At 28.4% G+C, this 27,785-nt stretch overlaps 3 protein-coding genes across 6 annotated transcripts in view; 2 read left to right on the top strand and 1 right to left on the bottom strand.

The window, feature by feature from the left end:
• Positions 1–535: 535 nt before the first annotated feature.
• Positions 536–5,646, bottom strand: LOC145195070 (WD repeat-containing protein 55-like). 4 transcript variants are annotated; one of them, XM_090080263.1, is made up of 9 exons: positions 5,450–5,641; positions 4,991–5,103; positions 4,798–4,892; positions 3,654–3,741; positions 1,921–1,993; positions 1,506–1,612; positions 1,326–1,425; positions 924–1,093; positions 536–848 (listed from the first exon to the last, which is right to left on the bottom strand). In XM_090080263.1, exons 1-9 carry the CDS (start codon positions 5,537–5,539, stop codon positions 599–601), a joined length of 1,086 nt encoding a protein of 361 aa, XP_089936389.1. In that variant the 5' UTR covers positions 5,540–5,641; the 3' UTR covers positions 536–598. The 4 variants fall into 4 exon arrangements, 3 of the variants coding, with proteins under 3 accessions (XP_089936389.1, XP_089936390.1, XP_089936391.1); XM_090080264.1 differs by having other exon boundaries at positions 5,428–5,623; XR_016450205.1 differs by lacking the exons at positions 536–848; positions 924–1,093 and having other exon boundaries at positions 1,916–1,993; positions 5,450–5,646.
• A 4,400-nt stretch (positions 5,647–10,046) lies between these two features.
• The window catches only part of LOC145195783 (sushi, von Willebrand factor type A, EGF and pentraxin domain-containing protein 1-like), a 35,394-nt gene continuing 17,655 nt past the window's right edge, over positions 10,047–27,785 (top strand). The window contains exons 1-14 of the mRNA XM_090078168.1: positions 10,047–10,890; positions 17,746–17,916; positions 18,198–18,380; positions 19,193–19,390; positions 19,708–19,920; positions 20,093–20,320; positions 20,512–20,805; positions 20,926–21,186; positions 21,292–21,477; positions 21,606–22,073; positions 24,821–24,982; positions 25,500–25,661; positions 27,028–27,189; positions 27,512–27,681. Coding sequence (XP_089934294.1) covers positions 10,098–10,890; positions 17,746–17,916; positions 18,198–18,380; positions 19,193–19,390; positions 19,708–19,920; positions 20,093–20,320; positions 20,512–20,805; positions 20,926–21,186; positions 21,292–21,477; positions 21,606–22,073; positions 24,821–24,982; positions 25,500–25,661; positions 27,028–27,189; positions 27,512–27,681 — 3,651 coding nt within the window. The 5' untranslated portion in view covers positions 10,047–10,097. The remainder of the gene's footprint in view (positions 10,891–17,745; positions 17,917–18,197; positions 18,381–19,192; positions 19,391–19,707; positions 19,921–20,092; positions 20,321–20,511; positions 20,806–20,925; positions 21,187–21,291; positions 21,478–21,605; positions 22,074–24,820; positions 24,983–25,499; positions 25,662–27,027; positions 27,190–27,511; positions 27,682–27,785) is intronic.
• On the top strand, positions 15,067–16,892 carry LOC145180283 (sepiapterin reductase-like). Its single transcript, XM_080055151.2, has one exon. It carries the CDS (start codon positions 16,042–16,044, stop codon positions 16,822–16,824), a length of 783 nt encoding a protein of 260 aa, XP_079911277.2. The 5' UTR covers positions 15,067–16,041; the 3' UTR covers positions 16,825–16,892.

Genomic DNA, 27,785 nt, shown 5'->3' with positions numbered 1-27,785 from the left:
TTATGCGAGTAACATGATCATTTTCAAAAGATCGTCGGGAATGAAACACCCTAATGCATCTTATAACGGAATGAAACACCCTAATGCATCTTATAACGGATTTCTGGATGTGACGAAATAAAAAAGCGGTAGTAAGCATAATTTCGTATAATTGAATTTGAATAAGTAATTAGAAGTTTTAATCCAATTTAGTTTATTTCGACTCGCTATCACAAGATCGCTTGAACACGCTTTAAATGAACCAATAAGCAAACCTGACAAACATAAAACTTCAAAGCTATAACTTTAGGAAATTGATTTTAAAGCTTCTTTGCGATTTGATAAAAACTTACTCTACTTGCGATTTAACTGAAAGCTTCCTTACTTGTGATTTGATAAACAAATCACAATGATAAGCGAACTTTCGCAAACTTTTAGTTTAATTAGTCAACTCATTTAATCTTTTCATTAATAAAATTTTGGAAGTTATTTCAAATCATAAAATTTTCTTTGTTTTTAAAGGGAGTTAAAAATGGCAAATAATTACTAATCTTAGTACTCAAATTTTTATCATAATGTAAAAGTTTAGTAATTTTATTTAAGAATTAATAAACCACATTCATAAATCAGCAAAAAAATTGTTCTCCTTTTTGGACGATTCTTCTAACCTGCGTTTGCGTTGTACCTTTTTCTGTTTTATAGGTTCGATCGTTTCTTCTTGTAAGTGCGAAACATCCCAGAACTTAATTGAAGTTTCACTCGAACTGGCCACAAGTAATTTGTCAGGAGAAAGCTTGAGGTTTTCAATTCCGAAATTTCCATGTTTGCCGATAACACCAATTCCACGATGAGGCTGAACATATAATGCTCTGCAAATAAAATACTGTTTTTTATTAAAAGCTCCACAAAAAACAGTATGCATCAAGCTATTTTATTTTTTTCACCTGATAACCCCATCAGCTGAACCAGTACATATCACGTCATCTGTTATAACACATATGCTATCTATTCCGTCACTCAAAGCTGGTACGCGATCGCTAATATCGCCCCATTCTCCCCATGAGAAAATAGATAAAGTCCCGCTAGAAGATCCACAAACAACTTTTTGTTTATTCTAAAAGACATAAAAACAATAAATTTACAACAATTTCACGTTTTCTTTAAGAGCATAACGCTAAAAATATTTTAAGCTAAAACTTAACTAATAGATATGACAAATAATGGACCTTACTTGTGAAACTCCTCATAAGGTCACGCTATGATATACAGATTGTTAAAAAAAAAGACAAAAAAAAAGACGTTTAAGGCCAATTACTGAGCTAGAAAAAATATATACAAATACAAACCTTAACTATCTTAACTGATAACAGTTCATCATCTTGCTGATCTGACAACCCATCGATTTTCTTTTTTCTTGTATTAAAGACGGATAATAGACCATCACCACTGTAAGTAAATTTTGATTCAAATATAAAGCTTTTTTTTGTGAATATTAAAAAGAAAAACATAAGCAGCATACTACACACCCAGTACAGAGCAAAAACCTTCCTTCTTTATCAGATGTCATATCAGATATATAATCTTTATGTTCATTATGCTCTGCTATGACACCAAATGTACGCGTATCCCAAATCTAAAGTAACCCCAAAAAGCAGTTAATTTGGAAAAACAAATCAAATAGTTTTAAAAAAATGTAAAACTCCATTTTAAAAATTTAGTATTATTGTTTTGATGATGAGTTTAGAAAAAAAAAAGTATATAGAAAATGATCAAAAGAAATTTATATTGTAAAAATCTAATTTTAAATTAGATTTTTACAATATAAATTTATTATATTAAAACTAATAAATATAAAATATAATAGTATAACTCAAAACATAACAGAGAAAAATGTGACAACTGAGTTATAAAGAAAAGAATGCAAAAACAGAGCAACCTCACTTTGACAACTCCACCATCACAACCAGAAGCCATGTAGTTTTCTGAAAGTATTTCCATACAATTTATGGGCTTTCTAAGTAATAAGTTAAAACTTAATAAAATTTAATAAAAGATGTTTGGATATGCAAAACACAAATGATGCTAAATTATCAAAGTAAATTTTGTGAAAGTTATAGAATAAATGTGAAAGTATAAAAACTACTAAAAAAAAAGTACTTATCAGATTTTATTTTAAACTAAACCATTCTAAAACATTAATATATGAAGATAAAATGTTTCAAAAAAATTAATTTATTCCTGCCGGCATTTAATAAAATTTCAATTTGGTAGTTTCCATAAACTAGCACACAGCATTACAATCATAAATATTTGATGGTTTTTTCTTTTCAAATGTTTGGTGCTCCTGCAAATTTTTATTTTTAACTTAATGATTACCAAGTACTTTTCAATAACTCTCAACTCTGAGTAGCTTGGAGGTTTAGCTGTTTTAGGAACAACATTCACATTCATTTGTTCATACAATTCCATAGCCAGTTTATCATGATGACTTGAAGTCAAGTTAGGCCATAACACAGGCCCATCATCATGGGATCTAACAAGAGGTAAAAGACCTTTTAGCATTAACACTTTAACATATTTGACCAGTAAGTGTGGACAAATATAAGATGTTGATTTTATGCCACAACTACAAAAAAGCTTGCGTAATCAAGGGTTTTTTAGCAAACTTATTAAGCTTGTGTATTTAAATTTCTGCTTCTCCTCAATAATTAGAAATATAATAGACAGATCAGGAAACTGTTGATGATTGTACTTGATGTATTTTCATCATCTTCAATAATACAGAAATTTTTAGAAATATAATTGTTATACAATTTTCTCCAGCAGGTTCTTGAACTTTTTTTCTTGAGTAACAGAATAATTTGGCACTTCTTGTGATTTGAAAGAACAAAGACCATATTTACTTTGAACTTTTGTAAGAAAACTATAAAAAAAAAAAACCTGTATCTTTTTGTGCATTCCTTAAGTGTGAGGCTTAGGAAAGGTTTTTCATGAAAAACCTCCTTTCTTCCACTATCAAATTTGTATTTGATCAATTTTGTATGAGAAAAAATTTCAAATAATATATTAATCTAGGGATGTATTTGCAACTTTTTTGCTATTGAAGCCTATTATAGACTCTAATAAGTTTTTTATAAGGATTTTCTAAATATTTGTACAATTTTTTTTTTCTAATGTCTTCTTCTCTTGTCATTTTTAAAACTAATTTTAATTTATTGGGATAACTAAAAGACTTTTTTAAAACCACATGTTGCAAGCAAAATACAAATACAATTAAAAGTTCATAAATATAACCACTGAAAAAAAACAGGTGTATTTATTATTTCACATTTATTTCTTTTACACACTTTATGTGTCTAAAAAAACAGTTTTATTTGTTATTTTAGTTCATCCTTTTTTGAATGCTTAATGGAATGAGATTTACTAAATGTTTAACAATTTGAATTTTTTGTGTGAAAAGAGCAACTAGGCAACAACAAGCCAAGAAAAAAAAAAGGGTTTTTAGGATATCATTCTTGTCAGTTGTATAGGCTTAAGGAGATTGGGGCCCAAGGAGATTGGGGCCCAAGGAGATTGGGGGTTAAGATGATTGGGGGGTTCATCACAAACAGACAACCATAAAATAAATTTTTTAATTAACATAAAATGAACATAAACATAAAAAAGTGACATACTCATGAGCATTTTGCTTGTCATGTAAAACACAGCCTGTGTTCATATCCATAGCTTTTATGGATTTGTCTTTAGAACAGGAGTACAACTCTAAATAAAAAATATTTAAAAAACTAAACAAAAGATGAAAAAATTAAAAAAAAAAAAAAAGAAAAGAAATATACTTCAACATAATGAGTTCATCAATAATAACTTTATGACGAACTGTAGTTTCTATCTAAATTTAAAAAATCAGATAAGGCCAGTGTTTTATGTTTGGTGAACTTAGTTTTACCTTAGAAATACTGAAGCAGACAACGAGCTTTTGCTATCTATTGAAGATGATTAGCATTTGGATGGTATTGATAGATGGTTTATAATGTAAGAACTTATTGACTATATAAAGTATAACAATATTAGGGTGAAAGGAACTGAATTTGGTTAAAAGTTGTGAAGAAAAAGTGTCTATTTAACAAAAACTATTTTTAAAAATAGGATGGCCTGTTTTTGCACATCCTTCAAGTTCAAGAATATTACTTCAACAGACAAGAAAAAAATACTATTTTATTGTTTTTTGGAGGTTTTACAATTTTATTTTTTTTAAGAGGTTTTCAAATTGTACACAACCACTTTTTAAACATTATTGTCAAATCAACTCACAACTAGGGCATTAGGAGTTAAATGATGACAAGATACTCATTTTCTGCTAAAATACATGAAAGATTGTTTCAGTATGTTGTTGCTTTGTGATGATGATAAAAATATGAACTGTATTGGATGATGATAAAAACCTTCTAGTTTACCATTTTTATAATGGAAAATTCAAGTATTTCATAAAACTAGAATGTGCACAAATGAGCACCTGCTTTTTCTTAAAGCCCACAACAAGCCTAAATTTTGTTGACCTAATTAATCTTTTACCCAGGACATAAATTCTTCTAACAGTCTCAAAATCTATCCAATCAATTGCTGTTAGGCTACTATCAAAGTGATTTGAAGAAAAGGTGAGGAATTTATATACATGTGGGAACTTGCATGAATGGATAAGCTGATGGGTCAAAATTTAAAATCAATTTTTTTTAACATTTCCTACAACTACAATTGTCAATAATGGTTTTAAATTTAATTGAAAAAAACATAAAAAAAGTAGCATTTCTTAGAACTTACTATCTCCACATTTGGAAAAAGAAACAGATCGACAGGCTTTTTTGTGCTGTTTTAAGTTTAATAATGATTTATTTCCTTCTGGAGAGATACTGAATCTAAATTTAAGAAAGATTGAATTTTCATTTTGAGATAAATGAATTTAGATAAATATTTTAAAAAAATATATTTAAAAAGCATTTATATTGTAACATACAATGTAACTCTTCCATTTATTTCTCCAGCAGCAACAACATTTGAATTATGGTGAAAATCAATCCCAAAAACCTCTGTTTTAAGTTTGATTTCAGGAGGAATACTTTTTCCACCCTTCAAATGCAAAAAAAAAATATAGAGTAAAAAAAAAAAATGTATGACTTTTAAACACCTTTTAGTAAGAACTTAGAAAATTTTAGATGAAGATTTGTATGCTTTTGACGGAATCCTTAAAAGTTTATTTAGATATTGTCCTTTTAATCATGTGAGTTGAGATCTTGCAAGATTTTATCTCACGTTATTTAAAAGATGTTTTTATGGATCTAGCAAAAAATCATGTTAAACATTGTCATTAAAATTTATAAAATTCTCAGATTTTACACTGCTTTAGCAGTGTTAAATATATATAACAGTTAGCATTATAAAAATTTGAAATACATATAGCTGTATGAAAAAATACTTCTTTATTTTCTTGACACGATGAACCATATTCTATTTCGTTTTTTTCATTATTAGTTTCATCGACAGATTTATCTTCTTGAATGCTCATGATATGCTAATAATTCTGAAGAAATACGTCTGATACCTCATAAACTATTTAAAAAAAAACAACAAGCACAGGGGGCTATCCGAGTGCGAGATTCCGAATGAGAAACTTAATAAACCCAAGGTGATACGCTATAATACAGTTTTTAGAATAATTTAGTAATTTCCATCAGAGTAGTAACCAATGTTATTTTTTAGATTTCATATCTAACAATATAGATTTCAATGTATATAGATATAAATATAGATAATAATTTAAATTTCATATCTAACAATAAACGCATCTAAGAAAAGTTAGAAACGCACTGGTTTTTGGATGCTTTACTCGTTTTTATTGTCGATTTCATGAACAAACTCAAGAAAATAATAACAGGAAGAGCAAAAACTTTTACATTTACCAGAGATACTAGTTTCTCTGGTAACACTAAATGAGCCGATCATGCGCCAATAGAAAAACAAAAAAATTGTTGATAACGAGATAGCGTATGGAAAAATGTTCTTTAGTTCTGTTGGTAAGAGAATGGAGCAGCAGATGACAGCAGATTTTTACCCATTTTAAAGCAATACAAAAAAGGTTATTCACACAAGTTTTTAGTCGATTATCACTCGATTTTTAGTGTGTGGGTGCCCTACGAAAATAAACGGACCCGTTAAAAAATATTTTACGTAAGGTAATTTGATAATTTTACATATTTTAAATCTTTACACCTTGATTAGAAAAAATATATAAGTAAAATTTAGTTGAAATACTATAGTGCTTTATAGTGTGGGTCTGAATTCGGATGAGAAGAGTTTCAGAGCAGGAATTACATGTTGGTTGGCACTTGTTGATTCCAATATCATATTTGATTAAAAAAATAACTCAGGCAAAGAGAAATTTTATTTTAATGTTACAGTTTTATCTGCACATAAATATTGATGTCTCCAATTTTTTTTCTTGTAAATATTCCACAAGTCCATGAATTAGGATTAAAATTTCAGCTTACTATTCTCAAGATATCTTTTGTAAAAGTAATATATAATTCATGATAAATTTAAAAACTTTTAATGACAAGATTCAGTTTCCACGAATCATAACTACAGATCAAATTACAACTAATTATAAATTATAAAATTACAACTAATTAAAAATTATAAATTGTGTTATCAATAAAATCTTATCTAACAATTATAAAACAATTAACTTGACATTTTAAAGTTTTATGACTACTGTTGTGTATATAAAACCAGTGTTTTTCAAAATTTCTTAGGTGTCTTTTAAAGAATACATTTGAAATTATTATACTGCAAAACGATTAAGTTATAGGCAAAGTTAATTGGTTTCCTAAAGCAACTTTGAATAATGATAATTCATCAATTGTACTATAATGCTGATTCATCAATTTTTTCAAAAATAATTTTCCTAAAAAAAAATGGAAGCAAATAACACAAAATGTTAAAAAAATATTTAATTTGACGAAATCATTTTTGATTTGAAAAAAAAGCAATCTTGAAAATGTAAACTTTAGCTAGGTTTACTTTGACTTCGTTAAAATATATATTACTATGCATTATAACTTAATTAAAATTTTATCATTATTTTAAGAAGGTCTCCCTTCAATATTATTTGAAGATGAGATTGTACGAACAACAAATTGTGTTTTATCTGGTTTTATGGGTATGTACACGTCAGAGGAACTTTTTTATGCTGCTAGAAAAAGTTTAAAAGGAGAAAAAGAGTTACAGAAGCAAAAGTTGTGAAAAATTCGAAAATAAAAATAATTGCCATAATCATTTAGCTAAAAACAGTTTTATTGCGTTTTATCTAGGATGGAAATTTATCCAAAACAACACATCATTTTTTTTTTTTTACGAAAATAACTCCACATGGCGTGGGGTAGTTTTCTTAAAGGTTGTGCTAGTCTTAAATAAGAAGCTTATTTTTGTAATTTCATACTGCAATCTGATTTTGTAGCAACTTAATTATCAAAAAGAATTTGCTTCTGATGAGTTGATTTTTTAACCTATTCAGATTTGCTAGAACTTTATTCTTTCAAAAATAACAAAAGGCAAGTTTTATAAATTTGTTTGGATAAAAAAAATCATCATCAATTAATCACTGCGAGTCTTTCAGATAAAAATTTATAAAAGAATAAAAAATAAAGTAGTTCTTTCTGAATATGAGTCCATTTTGCTTTCTATTCAAAATATTCCTTTATCCAAAGATTTGCATTCCATTGGTTGACGGTACAATCAAAGAAATTGAAATGCAACATATTTTTAAACGGTAGATGGAAAAATTAATACCATAATTTCCACAGCAACCAACTTTTATCAATGCTGGTTAACAGAAACCTCTTTAGAAGTTCAAAAACAAAATCTGGAGGATAATATCATAATGATATAATAATCATGATGATATCATGATGATGTAAGGATGCTGGCATTCACTTTACATTTTTAGATAACATTTTTAGAATCGAGATCAACATTACAAAATTACAAAAGGAGTGCAGATGACGAGGTCAAATTGAGAAAGAACGAAGATCAAGCTGAGGAATTATGAATCCACAAAGTTATTGAACTGTTTTACTCTTTAATGGGTATATTCTCTGAAAAAAAAGAAAATTTGACTTAAAATATTTTTCATTAACTCATTTCTGAAAAGTTTGAGCTTAATGGGATCTTTCAATCTTTCCCCAAATGCATTTCTCTTAAGATACATGTTCTGCAAATCCTAAAAAAAATGGCTCATTTCAAAGGTCTAGGGGTAAGGTAATTAAAATAATTTAAGACTCGGGTGTTATCCAGGATTTATATATTTACCTAAACTTTAGGATGTAAATATTTGCCAAACTATTTGATTATATAAATATTTACATTGATATTTGAAAACCTTTGATACTATTTTTTTTCAAATAATATCATTATTCCGGTACGTTGAATCTAAAAAAATGAAAACACTTCAATTAGACGAAAGTTTTCTTTCACAGAAATGGACAATTCTTAATTCATTCTTAATCAATTAACCGGCCTTCATGAGAGGATAATGGAGCGGAGGTACTCATTTAAGGTATGTCTTACCTTCAATCTTTACAAGAACAGCCAGTGAACCATTTTTGGTTAATTTTTCTTTGTTTAATTCAGTGTTTTGCAATCGAAATGAGGAATGGATAGGTGGAAATTCAATTAAAGTTGCCTTCTTTTAGTATGCTTTAACATATTTTGATAGGCTGGTTTCATTTTGTGCAGATCTTAAGGCTGACAGATTGATTCAGCCTTAGATTGAACTAGAATTTCATTAGTAACTTTCTGAAAAAGTATTTGTAAAATATCACTGATTGTTGCTATTTATGTCACATTTCCAGCATAATCATCTTTGGAAATTTTTACTATGACTGCATTATTTAGTAAAGAAGGTTCTTCTGGCCAACCTGTCTGATTCTGACTTTCAATCACTCTCCTGGTTGAAAATCAAAATCATATAGGGTTGGCCAGACTTGTATTTATAATTGATTTCAAAAAAGAAATATATAAACTCCAAAGCAACAGTTCAGTTGTAGTTTCTACTGCCCTTTTTGCAACTTTTTTTTGCCTAGAAATATAAAAAATTTACTTATAAAGGCACTTTAAAAAATTCTCAAATGTATGGAAATTTTTTATTTTTCCTATGGTCTGAATAACTATTGCTGATCTGCAGATTCCCTTTGTTTTCTATTTGAAAAAGTCTAAACATTCTTTGCCAAGATTTGAAAGATTTTTGACCAGGTTTTGATCACCTCGCGAATCTAGCATAATGTTAAAACTGAAAGGCTTAAATACACTAAAACATGATATTTACATTTTATTCACATCTTCTCACATCTTGTTTTTAGTGAAACATGCTGGAGGGGTTCTGCATGAGAGAGAGAAAAGCAAATATTGCGGGAGAGTTAGAAACCCTGAACTGTGCCTAAAGAAAAATTATACAATAGAGTTTGTGGATGATCGGGGAGGGATAATAATATAAAAAAAGCTGGTTATATTTTCGTGTTTTTAAGTTTTTAAAAAACAGTTTAAAACAATTCAACTGACCGTATTAGACGAATAACAAAATTAAAATGAATTCTTTTTAACAAATGTCTTTCTTGAAGAAAGAGAAGTTTCTTAGGATATTAATATCGTTCGTTAGATTTAAATCACAACGTTCATATGAAAAGTATCTCTTTAAAACAAGATTTTTTTAAAAAAAGAAAAATTTAAAGCAATAAAAAAGAATGCATTCTATTTGAAATTTACAGGTGAAATTAAATAGAAAAAAAAATAGCGGAGAATATTGTTGAAATATTTATAGTTTCTTAAATGTTTTGAATTAAAATTTTAAAGCATAAAAAGTGAAAAATAAATAAAATAGAAACGATGATATTTGATCAGGCATAAAGTTTGAAATAGCTCTGCATAAATAAGACTTTAAAAAAGTTCGATTCTTAAACTATACAACATTGATTCAGGCTAAAATCTGAATAAATATATTTTAACAACCGATGAATCCCGAGTGGTTCACTACCTTAACAGACTCACTTACTTATTAATTCCGCCATGATATGATGAACTTCTTAAAGTCGTTCAGTTTTTTGGCGCTTTTTTTTATCAATTTAAATGAAGCACAAAAGCGTTGCTTGAATAAGAGACCGTTAGTTGGAAAAATTTCAGAAGATGCCGCAGAATTTATGAACTGCTGGTCACAAGAGGTTGAGCATGGAGCATCAGAGCTAGTTATACTTTTAGACACTTCAGGTAGCATGTATGCAAGAGGTTCTTTTCAAGGAAAAACGATGACTGGGTTTGAAATTGGAAAAACATTTATTAAAGCGTTACTAAGTGAGGTACGCATTGCTTTTAACGCTACTCGTATTGCGATTGGTACGTTTGGTAGTGGACACAAAATAGCTTTCAATTATATTTTAAATCCAGATTATTCAAACCAAAAATGTCAATTTAATGAAGACTTTAAGAAAATACAAATGGATGGAGGGATGACTAACTTGCGAGGAGCTCTTCAAGATTCGTTGAATATTTTTCGAGAACTTGATAGCAACGAAGACAAACACAAGAAAAGGTTTAAAACTAACAGGGTGGTTATACTTCTAAGTGACGGTCAGGGAAACGTTATGGATAATCCAAATGGTCGTGGCATTATATATGGAGATGGAAGAGCAGTAAATCCAACCGATGTTGCCCATCAACTTCGAGTAGCTTTAGTTGAAGTGTATACTATAGCCGTAACTGCTTTATCAGATAGAGCAACAATGGAGGGATTGGCCACCGATAAAAGTTTATTTTTATTTTCCAAAGATTTCGATGATCTTGCAAATCTTGCTCACAACATTAGGGGAGGTATGTTTTAATTTTGCAGTATTTAAAACAATTTTTTTCTCTCTGCTCTCATAACAAGGCCGAACAGTTAAAGAGTTGGCCTGCGAATTTTCTTGACGAAGTTTAAAATAAACCTTCCGATATTCAAGTGACAAGATTATATATTAAAAGTTATGTTTATTTCATCCTTGTGTAGAACAGTTTTCATCTTCATTAAAAAGCACAGCCAAAATTTTTTTCAAAAGTAGATTAATATAAATATCTCGCTTCGCTTTAAAAATCCTTTCAATATGGTTTGAATATTTAAACTTGAGTTTTATGCGTAAAAGCGTGTATAAAAAAAATTTACTCTTTCTGTCCCAAAATACCGTTTCTATTTCATAAAAGAATTAGAATAGAAGTTGTAAACTATTCTAAAATCATGCTCCAACCAAAACATTTTTCTGTCCGCGGAAAACTGTCCTGACTCGAGATCTGTCTTAAGTCAAAACTATATGCCAATTTTGTAAGTCAAAGAAAATTCCTTAACGTAAAAAGATGAAAATATTAAGCTTTTAGATTGTTAATAAAAAAATCTAAGTTCTCTTTTCAGTTCAAAATAGTGGTTAACTTATTCACCGGTATATACGGTAGTTAACGATGGCTGGCAATTAGTAATTTGGATAGCCTACTTTTCGAGAATTACAACGAAAAAGTATCGAATAAAAAGCTTTTTTGATTTATTGAAATTATTTATCTAAGTAATCACTTTTCATTAGAAGTGTTTATTGATTTAAAAGACACACCTTATCAAATTCACGATCAACCTCATCTGAAAGGACCAAAAAAATCCTTCTATGGAAGCATTATATAGACCTTATGTGTACATTTGAAGGTGTTTTTAAAATCTTTTAATTTTGTTCGAGCCTGATTTTTGCGTTTTAGGTGGATTTTTAAAAACTTTTATATGTTTATGATGATGTCAAATGAGGATGGTTTCCAAAAAGTTACGGCAATCGGAACTTGGGGAAAAGAATACCCCAATATTTTGCCCTCTTGACCTCCGTCGAAGAAAATGCTTTTTTGGAAAATAAAACTACGTTATTCTATAGTAGACCAAAACTCCTTTTTCAAGTTTCAAAGTTCATTCAACAATACTTTTGGTGTTTAGAAACGGTGACCATGTAAAATTTACAACTCCCTCCTAATTTGAGAGGGTTGCAGTTACTACATGGTCATTACTCTTAAACACGAAATGAACAAATTTTTTAAACCTAAACTTTTTTTAATGAAATTTTGATCTACTTTAGAATGAAATTGTTTTTCTTTTTCAAAATCATTTCTCCCTCAATTGGGATCAAGAGGCAAATAATAAAATAATTTGGGGATTTTTGTAAAAATAGCGTGAATTTTGTTTGCAAATATCATTTTCTTAAACCTTAAAAATTAGTAGTAGTATGTTATTTTAATGCAATTGGTTTTGAATGTTACAGATTGACCTCAAGTGTAAATAAAAGTAAACAAGTGACATCAGATTATGGGAATTAAAGAATAATTTGGAAAATCTGATCTCTTTTTCATTTAACCCTTAAACCAATTTGGTTTAATAATCAGTAACTGCAGTAGTTGGATTAACATTAAGTGTGAATTAAAAACAATTAAGAAAAAATTCATTTTTTGCAAGAAAAAAGTCAACTCCGGTTTAAAATTAAGAAACAGTTTTAAAGAATCATTTCCAATGCAAAATAAAGCAAAAAGTCACAAAGACTGTAGATGCTCAGTATGTCTGTTATGCATGAGAAAAGGTGATAGATATTTAAATGACTTTATTATTGCAAGAATGCGAGCATTTGTTAAAATTGACATAAATCATGCAGATGAACGAGTTACACTTGGTATATGCAACTCATGTCGAACTATTTTACAAAAAAGATGTTGGTGATACAACATGTTCATTGCCACCTCTCTGCGATTTTTATCAACCCTTTGACACGAAGATCTAGTGCATGTGATTGTTTTATTTGCCAAAATGGAAAGCTTAAACTTAATGAGAAGCATCATTTAGGACCGAAGACTACAACATAAACCATAAAGGTAGCATATCTTCCAAGCCTGAAACTCCTTTAAATCCTTGCTTTCCATCATCAGAAAAAAGATACGCGTATTGTTTGTCAATTATAGCTCGAGGTTCCAATCATTCCTGCACCATCGCAATAAAACGTCAAAATTTGCTTGATTTTGTCAAGGAAGATCAAGTCGGAGCAAAGAAAATTGCACCTGCTGTAATAAAAGCCAAAAATTTACCTGAAAGAGAAACATTCTTGCTTAGCCAAGCAAAAGGATGAAGATTATTTCTAGTAACACCTGGTAAAAATGCATTTTTTATAACTTTAAAATATTTAAAGTATAACCAACAATATTACGCAGTGAAAATTGTTATTTACACTTATGTTTTTTATTACTCTCATATTATTACACATTATTAAATGCCAGTTTGAAAGTTATTACAATCAGCAGCTTACACTATATCTGATTTTATTTTGATAGTCAATCTGCACTAAAATCAACAAGCCATATACTTACAGCGCAAATGTTGTTAGACGTGCTGTTAAACACTGAACTATCTAATATGGGAATGAGAAAACTCAATGCTTTAACTCTCAACAAAGCAACAGGAATTCGACTGATTGAAAAAGATTTCAACCAAAAATTTAACGCTGCAGGAAAAAAATTGCAAGATTTCTTTCAGCATTCAGTTGCCAACTTTGCAACAAAAGGAAAAGCTGAAGAACAAAAGCATGGTATTCACTGCAAAATCTTGGAGGGTTTAACTAACAAGGTACTGTTGGACAAAGATTACAACTGCAGCCATTTTGTCAAACTTGGAATTGATGGCGGAGGATCATTTTTTGAAAATGAGCTTGGCTGTTAAGGTAGCTGATGATAGTGACAAAATGAGTAGCTCTCAACAAAAAAAACGTCACATGCTAACAGATTTAATTGCTCAAGACAGAAGTGTTAAACGTTAACTAATTGCTGCCATTGTTGAAAATCTACCTGAAACATACAAGAGTGTCAAACCGTTGATGAATATTATTCAAATGATTGATGTGGCATTTTACATTTCATGTGATCTAAAAATGCTGGTGTGATGTCAATTCCAATAATCAGACTGTGGATCTCTAAGATCTTTTGGCATATTGAAGGAAAGATATGCCGAATTTGTTGCTAATGGCTCAGATTCAAACTTTGCAAAAAATTTTTCAAATGTAATCCATCCACCATTGATCAATATGGAAAACTCAGTGCTCATTTTAGATTTTATTCCGTCAGAGGTACTCCATCTTCTTCTTGGAATTGTTAATCATCTTTTCAAAGATCTTTCAAACTTGTAACCTGGTGCCAAAGAATGGCAAGCTGAGTTACACTTGCAGCTCCAGCCGTACTGTGGTGGACACTGCAAAGGCCACACGCTTTTAAAAAACATTGACATTCTCCAATAAATTGCTGAAAAATCTTGTGCTCCTGAAGTCTTTGGTTTTATTGAAACTCTAAGACATTTCAAAGAAGTTTTTTCTTCATGCTTTGGAACAACACTAAAAGAAAGCTTTAAGGCTGAAATTCCGAAATTCAATATATCTTTCCTATTATTGCCAATATCGGTCAAACCAAAGGTCCATGCTGTATTCTACCACGTTTTCTACCAAGAATCTGTGTTTAATGCATCCATCTTCACTCGAAATCTTTAATGAACAAGCAACTGAAACATTGCACTCAAAATCCAATTCTCATTGGGAACGATAGAAGCACTGCTCTTAACATCAAGAATATGGAAAACAACATTAAAATTGTGTTGTTGACTATAACAGCAAGCATTTATCACAAAGAAAATCAAATTATTGTATGAAAGTATGCTAGAATTAAAAGGTAAGTTGGTAGAATAAAAAACTAAAATTGTTAACTTAAATCTGTAAAAAATACTATTTATTTCTTGACTATAATAGTCCACGCCAAAATATCTGTATATTTTTGGCTATATATATAGTTTATGCACTGAAGATAATATAATGCGTAATTATTTTCAGTTTTTAACTAAAACACAAATATTTGCAAAGAATTAGAATAATATTGATAGGTAGACATCCGTTGAGAACTTATCTGGATCTTTTGAGTATTTTAGACGAGATGTTTTGAAATGTTTTACTTTCGACCAAGCTAAACTTAGAGTTTAAACATTAAGGTTGCATCTTTTTTTTTTTTAACGTCTAAAATAATAAATTTTTGAACCAACATTTTTCGCCATTTTTACAAAAACACCCCCAATATAATTGCCTTCTTGAACCCAATCAACAAAGATAATTTTTTTAGAAAAAAAACTACACCATCTAAAATTAAATCAAAATTCATCAAAAAAGTACAAGTTTAATCAAGTTTATTTTCGTGTTTAAGAGTAATGACCATGTTGTAACTGCAACCCCCTCAAATAAAGAGAGTTCTAAATTTTACAATGGTCTCACCGTTTCTAATTACAAAGAGTATTGTTGATGAAATTTGAATTATATAAAAGAGCTTTGGTCTACTATAAAATAACGTAGTTTTATTTTCTAAAACAATGTTTTCTTCGAAGGGGGTCAAGAGGGCAAAATTATTGAGGTTTTTTTTTCCCCTAAGTTCCGATTGCCGTAATTTTTTGTAAACCATCCTCATTTGACATCATCATGAACCTATAAATGTTTTGAGTTTGCACCATGCTGGGAAGTTAACCATCTCGAACACAAAAATTCCAAAATCCATCTGTTGTCAAAATTAAAAGATTTTTAAAAAAACTTTCAAATGTACACATAAGGTCTATATAATGCTTCCATAGAGGGATTTTTTTGGTCCTTTTAGATGAGGTTGATCGTGAATTTGAAAGGGTATGAAGGTTAAGATATTAATGGTGTTTCTGTGACCAAAACTAATACTCTACTACTTCACTGCATAATTGCATTTTCAAATAGTAGCCTAATATATGCATTTCTTGTAACTACGTGTGTAGTGGAGAGTCCTGAAGAATTCGATTGATTAATGAGTTTCATCAATGTTAACAATCTCGTCTCCAGGAATTTTTATTATTCGGGAAAATGGCAATTTAAAAATTTAAGTCAGACGTATGATAGAGTGACTTTGTAATACCGGTCTGATAAATTGGAAATGTCTGCAGGAAAGAATTTATTTATCATTACTGGAGCGAGCAAGGGGTTTGGTCAAGCAATAGCCGAAGTCCTTTCAGATACCATTCTAAAAAATTCATCCAATAGTTCTAAAGTTATTCTGCTTGCGAGAAATTTAGATGGATTGAAATTTACTGAAGCTATCATCCGAAAAAAGATACAGTTTAATATTACAATAGATTTGTTATCTTGTGATTTATCTAACCCTAAAGAAGTCGAGGAAATCTCACAGAAAGTTTTAAATTCGCCTTTTGATAGTTTTGATCATATTTACTTTTTCAACAATGCTGGTTGTATAGGAGATGTAACCAAGACACTTATTGATTATGAAAATTACACGGTGATCCAGGAGTATTTTAATACTAATGTTGTTTCTGGAATTTTACTTATTGCAAAAGTTTGTAAGTATTATCAAAATACACAGAAGTTTATCATTCAGATATCTTCTTTAGCAGCAATCAAACCACTTAGATTTTCTGGCTTATACTGCTGTGTAAAAGCGTCAATGGACATGTTTATGAAAAGTTTGAGTTGTGATGTTCCAGACATTCGTACTTTAAACTATGCACCTGGTCCAATGGATACATGCATGGCAAAAGAACTTTGGCATAACTCTGGTGATGATGAAATTAAAAATATGTTTGATGAATTATTTAATAAAAATAAAATTATTCAGCCTATTGATTCAGCTAAAAAACTTATAAATTTATTAGAAAAAAATGAGTATCTATCTGGAGACCATGTTGATTTTTATGAAATTTAATTATGTACATTTTTTATTTATTGTTACATGTAATATATCTATATATACTTTTATGTAGTATTACTTCCCCTTAACTTCCCCCCTCCCCCCTATATAACAAGAATAATTTGAAGAAGCTTGACTAAAATATTAAAAATTTAAAAATGTCATCAAAAAGAAATTTAAAATTAAAAATTCACAAAACTCGAAAAAGTTCAAATAAATATACATACATATTTACATATAAAAAATTTAAACAAATATTTCTCATCTGCATGTATGTGCTCTTGAGACTAACTCGTTTCAAGTTTTTGCTTGATGTCCATTTTCAACAATTACTTTATCCCCCATATAAATTAAAAGTAATACATGATTAAAAAAAGAAAAAAAAAAATTTAATTTTATGTCAGTTCAAACCAAACCATTGAGTTGAATTTTCAAATTCAATCTTTCAAATTTTTTTATGAATTTTAGTACATAGTTAATATTCATCACAAAGAAATACAGAGAGCCATATTGCACTTGAATGATATAAATTGAAAAGGAAGGAACAAAAAAACTCTTTTACATATTTTTAGATATTACTATATTTCATATACTTGAATGAAGTAAATTTCTTAGGTTGAAATTTTTCATGGAAACTTCTTTAAGACCTTGCAACAAGAAACCTAATTATTTTTAGTATTTTTTTTTATTTTAAACATGCTTCAAAGAATTTTAATTATAAATATTATTGTTAAATCTGCTCAAAAATACTAGCTTTTCTATCAGGAAAACTTTCAAAGAGTAAGTGTTTTAGAGTAGTTTAATTTCTGAGTGGTATTATTTGTATTTGGTTTCTAATTAAAAATCTTTACTTTTTCATTTTATGCTTTAAATTTTCAGTTTAATTGCTTAAAAAGTTGTATCTTCATTGATGCAATAAGAATTTTTAAAATTTAGATCCTTATGAGAAAGATTATGAAACTACAGAAGTTGCAAAAAGCCTGTGCGGTGAATGTGATGAATATGCAGAATGTGGTTGCAACTTGTTATCAGGGGATTATCGATGTGTTTGCCAGAGGGGATGGTATGGAACAGCAGAGAAAGACATAAGTCGTAAAACGTGTTTCAGTGAGTATACTAGTGTTTTAAGTTAACAATTGTATTTAGAATTATCCAAGTAGTCTTGAATGTTAAATTCTAATAAATTTTGGTAAAAGACAATTTTTAAAATAAACCCAAATCAACTGTTCCAAAATGGTATATTTTCCTTTTGTGATTGATTTTTGCAAGTATATATTTTTAAATGAGATTTATTTTCCTTACAATATTTACAAGAATTTTTTAATTTTATATAGATTTTTTTTAATGTATATAAACATTTTAAAATTAAGTTTTAACTTTCTAATTAGGATGTCCTAAAAACACATATGGTGATAAGCGTGGCTACATAACTGAAAAATGTAAGCCATGTCCAAATAATTCACACACTGTTGAGAGGGATATTCCAGCTATGTCTATTTCTGAATGCAAGTGTAATGTTGGTTACAGTGGTACTCCAGGTCTTAATAAAAAAGAAAAGGATCCTTGTAAAAGTAAATATTTTAATATATACATTAAATAAATATTTTAATAAGTTTAGTAAATATTTTAATAAATTAAATTACAAATACTTGTTTGTATATGTATTTATGTTGCAAGTAAGAGTTTGATCTCATTGTATCAATATTTTTTGTTTTTTTTTTATTTTGTATAACATATTTATTTTATTTATTTATAGACGCATATATACCTGAAAGTTTTAAAAAAATTTCAGTTTGTAATAAAGGTCAAAAACATTTTTTATTTAGGAGCGCTTAAATTTTACTGTTGTTAATGTCTAAACAGATTAATGGTTGACTAGTTCCTTCAATTACATAGGCCAGTGATAAAAGAACTTTTAACAATTTTGTGTTTTTTATGTTTTTGGGTGTGTAAATACAATTTGCATTTGTAACATTGATTAAATGTTACTGAATTTTGTTAATTCAAATGTCATAAACTATAGAATGATACAGGTGAACATTGTAAGAATCCTTGGGATGACTCTCTCTGTCAAAAACATGGCATGTTATGTTAAGTAAAATTTGTAATTAAATAAAAGTGCAGTATCAGCTAATATGTCTCATTTTCCCAATTTTTAAATACAGTTTAGGTTATATTGTGAGAGAAATGTAAGTGATACAAAAAAACTGATGCCAGATACGGTTTCAACACTCCAAAATACATAAGATTCCCCTGAATTTGTTTAAAAGTTTTCACAGCATATTTTTTTGTTTAGCTCTGTTATTTTCATTTTATTGTGCTCCTCCCATTCTTTTGTAATGCATATATATTTTTTAAAGCTATCATTTTTGTCTTTTTAAAGTTAAAATCTGCAATCCTAGTGGAAATATAAACAATGGGTTTGTAAAGAACAGTGCTGTTTGTAACAATGCTGTTTATGGCACTATCTGTCGATATGAATGTAATCCTGGGTATAAAATGGTGGGTCGTGATTTTACTCAATGTGTTGAAAGAGAAGATGGAAATGTATTTTGGGATACTCCCATGCCACAATGCATGCGTAAGTTTAATTATTTGTTAGTAATTTTTGAAAAATATTTAAAAGATTGAGCCCTTAAAGGGGTATATGTTATAGAAAAAAAATTTTTTAAACATCTTCATGTAAATATTTGAAGCCTTTGGAATGATTTTAGCAGCAAACAAAGTATAAGAATTGTAAATAATTAAATTTAAAAGATTTAGTTATTAAACAAATGTTGTCTTAAATTATTTGTTAAATAAAAATTCATAATTCAAAATTTTATTAATTCACTGTTTTTACTCAAACAAATCAGTATAGAAACTGAATTTACATTTTAAAATATTTTTTTTTAAAAGTTATCAGCTGTACTGCAAGCTGGGTAGGTACAAGTTTAGCAAAAAACTTTGAACAGCAATGTTCAAAGCAAATTGATCAAGCTTATAATACCTTCCCTAGTGGAACCATATGTACATTTAAATGTCAAAAGAAATATTACCAGCATGGAGGTAAGACAACAATCACTTGTTTGGATAGTGGAAATTGGGATGAAGAAGTGCTTGATTGCAGAGGTTAGTAACTGAATTTTCTTTTTTTTCAGCATTTTTTTTTTATTATTAAATTTTTTTAAAAAACTAATAACTAATTAATTATTTACTAATTATAATTCTTATCTTGTGTAATTGAATAATCATTAATTTTGATTTTATTAATTGCTTTGAATTTAATTATCATTTTGTAAAGTATCTACTTGCCCACGTTTGCCAAAATTGGATGAAAAGATTGATGTTCTAAATCCACATTTGAACTGCTTCAAAGACTTACTGAAAGCTAATGAACAATGTATGTTTGTATGCCCACAAGGGTATAGTTTAGTTGGCCCTAAAGTTTTGGAATGCTTGCCTTCTCAGCTGGAGTTAGGAAGCTGGAGCGTAGACATAAATGTTAAATCTAATTTGCCATACTGCAAAGGTATATATAAATCATTATTTTATTTATTTTTTCTGTAAAGTTGATTTTTTTTTTACGCTTCTATATTTTTAAATTTTTTTTGTTAAATATTTCATATTACTCAAAGATGCAAATATTTTAATGTACATGTAATTAATTTTATCTCTTTAAAGGAATAAACCAGGTTGATAAATTTGAGGTTTTCTTTATAGATGTAGAAAGCCCAAAATTTGCAGAAAATGATCGTTGTAACCAAAACATCATGATTAGCAAACCTACTTCATATGGGAAAAATTATGCAGAAATAAATTTTGAAGAAATTAATGTAACTGATAACAGTATGGAAGAAGTTCAAGTTATCTGCAAAGATGCAAATGATAAAAACTGTGACTACAGAATGGGAGAAACATATAAGATAAACATTGTTAAGGACTTAGTTATAAAGTTCCAAGCTATTGACAAATCTGGAAATATGGCATTTTGTAGATTCCAGATTGAAGTAATTGGTATGTCTTTAATCTCGCCTTTCTACTTGTAATAAATATATTGTTGAACAATATATAAACTATAGTGATGTCTGAGGTATTCAAAATGTAGTTACAATTCTATTACATTTTTTTTTAAAGACAAAGAACCTCCAGAATTAGTATGGTGCCCACCCAACCAAAGAATGGAGACAACTGATGCATATTTAACTGTTGACTGGGAAAAAGATGCAGAGTACACAGATAATTGTGGTGAGTACCCAATTTGTAATGTTCGAGTCAGACCATCCATTTCAAGAAGCAGTGTTTTTGCAAGGGATGTACCTGTGGCTGTGCACTACACAGCTATTGACCCTTATGGAAACTCAAACGAAGAATGTTCTTTTATTGTCTTAGTTGTATGTAAGTTTATCCTTTGTTTTGATATTTAGTTATTTTTAATTGTTTTTTTTTTGAAAGTTTTTTTATTTAAAATGCGTAAAGTAAATTTTCTCTCTTTCTTTTCAGTAAAACAATGTCCACCCATCCTCCCTCCAAAGAATGGACTCTTAGTTAAGTTTAATAATCTGTACCAAGTTCGTTGTTCCGCTGGAACATTCCCTGCCACAGAACTTGGATTGGGTGTATATGTCTGTAATAATGGCGAATGGGTTTCTATGTCAGGTGGACCATTTCCAATACCTGATTGTATACGTAAGTTTTAAAAAGATTTTTGCTGTTGCTAAAATTTTATTTAGTATCTTTAATTTTTAGTTCACAAAAGCATCAACAATAAATATAGACTTATAAATATAAATATAGCTATGTTATTATGTTATTAGGAAAAGATCAACCTAATGGTAATGAGCAAGAAACAACCACTGATTTATCTTATGAAGGAGACTGCCATAATACAGCTGTTCAAGAACAGATAAAGAATGAGTTTTTAAATTCCATTTGCTATTATTGTGATTTAAATACAATAGAAGTGTTTTGTGGTAGTGCATCTCTTGTTCATAGGAGAAGAAGAAGTACTATAAAGACTGTTTCTATCAAAGCATCAGTGTTAGTGAAAGTTTCAAAAGAAGAAATTAGAAACAATGCTGCAATTGCTAAACAAGTGCTTAAAAACCAAATTACTCAAGAAACTCCCAAATTTATAGAACGAGTAAAAAATTTTAAAGAATGGTCTGCAATTTTTAAAAAACCAAGTACCTTTAAAAATGTTAACTTAAAAGGTTCTGTCAAAGAAGTCTGTGGAGATGCAGCAGATATCCAAGATCTAAAAAAGCGTTTAGAAGAAAGATGTGGTATGTGTCCAATTACAAATAAAATACTACTTAGTATGCACTAGTAAAGTAAACTAGTAAAGCAACTAGTATTGTTTTGTCATAATTTAATGCACTAGCTGCATTTAACTTTCAACAATAAAATTATAAAGTTAACTTTTTTTTCATTATGATTTTTTAACTTTTAAAATGAATAAACCCAATGATTACTTTTTCAATTTCTTTTTCTAAAAGGTTTCTTAAGTAAATAAAATGGCAGCTTTTACAGTGACTATTGTGCTTGTATAATTAATATATTTTTCATTAAAAAATATGATCTAAAATTTTTACTTAACATCATAAAAAAATAATTTAGAAAACTGATGAAAAAAATTAGACAACCAAAATCTTAAGTTAGGCTGTTCAAGCTCAACCTCAAAAATGATCATCTCCCAATAATGATCATCTCTCAAAATGATCATCTCTTAAAAATGATCATCTCTCAAAATGACAATCTCTCAAAATAATCAAACTGATTCTCAAGGATTTGTTGTTTTTAGTTTTTGATATTAATTGATAAATTCTTAGGAATTATCTTCATTTTTAATTTATATGAATTCATATTAACTTACATTAATTTGTATGAATTTATATTACTTTATATGAATTTATATTACTTAAGATAAAATTTGGAGTCAGAAAAACCTATCCTAATTTATCTTTAATTCAAAGTTTCTTTTGATTTTATTATAAAATAAAAATAGTTGTAATAATTTATATACAAAATTGCTATGAAGTTTAATCAAATTTTTTTTTTTCATTTTGCTGAAAATTTCAAATCTACTCTACATCTTAATATTATAAAAAACACCTGATGTTTAAAATGCACCTGAGCCTAAACTCTACCATGGAATGATTTTTAGTGGACCATCCAAGTTAAAGCATGAGCAATTTGAAAATTAAAAGATTTAAGAGCTTATCTTTAGATGAAGAGCTTATCTTTAGATAAAATAGCAGCTCAACCAAACAAAAAAAACTTATTTCCTCAAACTTAGAAAGAAATTATTTTTGCTTGAACCTGGTGAAACTGATAATCATATTTCTGTTTTGTTCAAAAAACTATAGTGCCTTCTCTAAAAACCAGCTACAATCATTATTCACGCATATGACACTGTTAAAATTTTTCATATACATTTTCCTAATATGAAGTGCATACCTAAGTCGTCTCCAATTATTTGAATAAACATTAAAAGTGTTTTTGTTTAACTTTAATAAGAACATCAAATCAATTTGTAATCTAGTGAAGTTTAATTGTTGTGAAGTCTAATTAACTCTTCCACAATAATGCCGAATAAACTTTATTATATTTTTATTGTTTAGTTTAATAAAACCAAATCTTTTACACAGATCTGCAACACTCCTTTAGCAAAATAAATGGTGTATTAAAAAAGTATGAATTACTTTTTCTGGTGCAATTATAGACTGAAGTTTGACAGCTTGTCCCATTTTAATTCCATTAAATGTAGAAAAGTTAAGTTCATTTGTGAAAAGGCTTTTCATCAACATCTTCACGTTAAGGTATTAAAGCAAAAATCTGAAACTAATTTAAATTTAATAAATTTTGCAATTTCATCAAATATTTCTGTGCTTTTAAAAATTAGTCTAAAATTTAAGGAACTTTAATTTCAGATTAAAGAGCATGAACTAAATATCAGCTAATAAATAAAACTATCAGAAATAGGTCAATTTAGAATTGGCTTCTTCAAGAGCTAAAATAAATGGAAAATTAAAAAAATATGCTAAATGAAAAATATTCTTTAAGTCCAAAAAACAGTTTTCTTCACATTTAAAATCATGTTTATATTTTTTTTTAGCACTGAGAATACAATAAATAAAATACAGTTTGAAAATTCCAAACAAATGCAATATATTATGGTTCACATTAAGAAGTTTTAATGTTAGGCAGGTTTATCCTACTTTTAGTAAGCTGATATTTATGTATTTTAAGTGAGATGGTTTTTTAAATACTCACATCACAAGGGTTGCAAGTGTGGAATTCTCAGCTCAGCTTAAAAAATTATCTCAAACTAAATAATCTAAAAATTGTGCTAGTTATGGTTTTCTTAAAGTTTGAAAATTTGAAATTAAAGGAATAGGCTGTACTTAGGAAGTGTTGCATGGCTCTTCGTAACCCTGTGTGTTGTTCTAGGCTTCAAACTAACATTGGTATTTAGTTTTTGCATCAGGTACAGAGTTTATCAGCTAATTATATAAAATTTTTTTAAGGTTTGTTATCTTTAGAGTTTTTATATCTGTACCAAAGCAATATAATTTAAGGGCCTTTCAAAAAAAAAAAGAAAAAAACCTTTCTTTAAGGCCTTTTAATACTCACTGCAATCAATTATACAAATTCGTTCTTTGAAATTCTTCTTAAAACTGTCTTTTTTTTCTCTTTGAATAATAATTAGTAAGGTATGGAGTATCTGATGTAATATCATCAACTGGTTTGCAAAATTTCTTTTAAAAGAACTTTGTGTAACTAATATAACTACATTTAATATCACTGGTATGCAGGCTTACATTTCAAATTTTTTTAAATTTGTGTGATTTTAAAAAGTTTGTGTTTTTTTGTAATATTTTCTAAATGAGTTTTAATGAAGCACAGAGAATGTGAAAGGATAAGTTTTTATTGCTTCTTTGTTTTAGATTTATTTATCTTGTTATTTCTTACAGCTAAAAAAAATTTGTTATTTAAATTCATAGTTCAACTTTTTGATTTGTTTTTCCAGTTGTATGTGGTGCAGGAACATTTAAAAATTTTACCTCGAACAAATGTGAGAAGTGTCCTAATGGTATGTTTCAACCCAATCCTGGCCAAACAAAGTGTCTTTCCTGTCCATCAGGATCAATAGCTACTGAGCTTGATTCAAAAGATTACACATCTTGCAAAGGTACCAGTGAAATTTTACTTTTGGTAGCTGAATTACATAACTCTTAATATTATTACTATATAATATTGTTGTAATTTTATATGAGAAAAACATTTTAATGGTTTGTTTATTTCAACTCATTTAATATAAAACTTCATTAATTATCAAATTATTAGTAGATAAATGAGTAATCAAAGTGATCAAAAATAAGTAGTAAAAAAAAAAAAAAATGGTGAATGGTAATACCTTTAATTATCATAATACCTTTAATTATAATAAAAAAAACAAAAAAAAAAGGTAATTCTTTGTAATACCTTTAATTATCTTGAAGATATTTTTTTGAACAAACCAATTGTTGCTGAAATCTTCTAAAACCAGTTGTTTTGATTTAACAAATCTAAATATGTTTTTAACATTCTTTTTTTTAAATAATGATTAATTTTATGATCTTTCACAAAATAGCAACTAATTAAATTGTTAAAATAAATGTTTATCTTAGAAAGTCATTTTTCTTATTAGTTTTTACAATTTGTTTTAGAGCTATGCCCACCTGGTCACTACTCAAAGAACGGATTTTCACCTTGTAATCAATGTCCACTTGGTACTTACACTAATATTTCAAGAAGCTCATCATGTATCAAATGTCCAATTGGAACAACCACTCTTCAATATGCTGCCACATCATTATCTGATTGTGGAAGTAAGATAATATTGATATGAAAGACAGAAAACTTATTATGCATGTTAAATTAATAACCTGAAAGTTTCCATTTGTCTATGAGTTGGTTAAAGTATTTTTAAATAATATTCAAAATATACTGCCTTTTCAATGCATATTTTAAAAATTTCTGTCATTGTAGATTTCATTACAGCTCATTACATTTCTTCACTTCAGTTAGAAAAATGGCATTACTATGCAATCAACTTTCCTGCTGTATGACTTTGAATCTTTTTTCTTGATTTGTGAATTCTAATCTTTTCTGAACACCAATCAGTTTATTACCACCTTAACCAGGCATTTAGAGAAGATTCTATCTTAAAAAAACACAGCACAAAAATGTTTCACTAAATTTAAAGTTTTGCCTAAAAGTTACAATGGTTAGATAAATCATCTTTAAGTAAGCCAAGTTAAAAGCATAACTTCTACAGTGACCAAACATGGTCACATGCACACTGTTTTGATGCATTAATATCACTGCTTTTACAAAAATACATATTTATTTGTATATTTGTACATATTACGTATATTTGTACATACACATATAATTGTACATATTTAGCTGTATAGCAAATATTGGTATCAATGTGACATACAAATGCTGTAAAGGTTAGTCATAGCTAAAGTTTGAGAGGCAAAAGAAGATTATACTTTGTATTTGATGTTATTTTAGTTGCATGATCTACTGGGAACTACTCAATCTAACCTTAACTGTCATATCTGAGGTGTAGTGTACACAGCTTTAAAATTTGGCTAATGCAATTGTCAAAATGTCAGCATTTGTTAAAATAACCTGTAATAAATTGTTGTGGCTGGGCGTAGTAGATTTCTTACAACTTGACTTTTTATTGATCAAATAAACAATATGCTACAATTTTGGATTATGCATTTTTTCAAAATATGCTCGTAACATAAATTTGGACTGTGCATTTTTTCAAACTTGTATCATAAATTAAAAGGTAGAAGACTTTTGGTCACAGTCAGAAAATAAAATTTTGACTTTCAGAATGAAACTAGCAATATTGCAACCTTATCATCATCATCATCATCATCATCATCATCATCATCATCATCATCATCATCATCATCATCATCATCATCATCATCATCATCATCATCATCATCATCATCATCATCATCATCATCATCATCGTCATCATCATCATCATCATCATCATCATCATCAACCTTATCAGTATTGTTTTGTTGTTGTTTCTAATTCTAAGAACATATTTTTTTATGTTTTAAAAAATGATAGAAAAAAAACACTTTATGCTGCATCTTTTTTTAATAACTATAAGTTACACATAATTCTATTTTTATAAGTTACACATAATTCTATTTTTAGCGGCTTGCTTACCAGGAACTTACTCGGTTAATCGAGTTGAACCTTGTTTACGTTGTCCTAAAGGCCAATATCAAAGTAAGTTTGGTCAAACTAAATGTGAATGGTGTCCAGATTTGAAAACCACTGCAGCAATTGGCACTGTGTCCATTAGCAGTTGTTTAGGTAACTGTTTATATTTATTAATGACATTGACTTCTGAAATTTTTCTATTGGATTTTTATGAACCTGGAATATTATATAAAAGATGTTAAAACAAAGCACATATTTTGATAATGACTTAAGGTAGGGGGGTTGACATAAGAATCAAGATGAGAAAACTTTTTTTTTAATTTTTACTTACAAAATGATGAAATACTTAAAATCAAGACATTAATTTTTTAAAATGCTCACCTTTTTTAAAATGCAGTTCATAAATTTAGATGTAAAAAAATATTATTTTACTTTAGACATAAATTTAGTATAAAAAAATATTATTCTATTTTAGACATAAATGATTGTTTAAGTTCTCCATGTCTCAATGGAGGGCACTGCATAGATCTACGTGATAACTTTCGTTGTGAGTGCAAAAATGGTTATTGGGGAGAAACTTGTGAAAAAGAAGTAGATGAATGCCAGCTTCAACCATGTATCAATAATGCAACCTGCCTTGATAAAGTAAAATTATGAATAAGTTTAATTCAATCAATGTATTATTTCTCATTCATATTTATATTTACAATTTTATTTTTAATAAAGTAAATGTTTTGGATTTGCTTTAA

This window comes from Hydra viridissima, unplaced genomic scaffold, assembly GCF_058129835.1.
Source record: "Hydra viridissima isolate aposymbiotic clone 2 unplaced genomic scaffold, HvirCarnegie_v1 scaffold_2, whole genome shotgun sequence".
NCBI classification, from domain to species: domain Eukaryota; kingdom Metazoa; phylum Cnidaria; class Hydrozoa; order Anthoathecata; family Hydridae; genus Hydra; species Hydra viridissima.
This window is presented reverse-complemented; position numbering and strand designations above follow the sequence as displayed.

Bases quoted from the DNA above. Each gene is read 5' to 3' on its own strand.
- LOC145195070 (XM_090080263.1), bottom strand. From the start codon at position 5,539: ATGAGCATTCAAGAAGATAAATCTGTCGATGAAACTAATAATGAAAAA. The intron at 5,104-5,449 runs GTATTTTTTCAT...TTGCATTTGAAG, and splicing joins CGTGTCAAGAAAATAAAGAA to GGTGGAAAAAGTATTCCTCC. The intron at 4,893-4,990 runs GTATGTTACAAT...TCTTAAATTTAG, and splicing joins ATAAATGGAAGAGTTACATT to ATTCAGTATCTCTCCAGAAG.
- LOC145180283 (XM_080055151.2), top strand. From the start codon at position 16,042: ATGTCTGCAGGAAAGAATTTATTTATCATTACTGGAGCGAGCAAGGGG.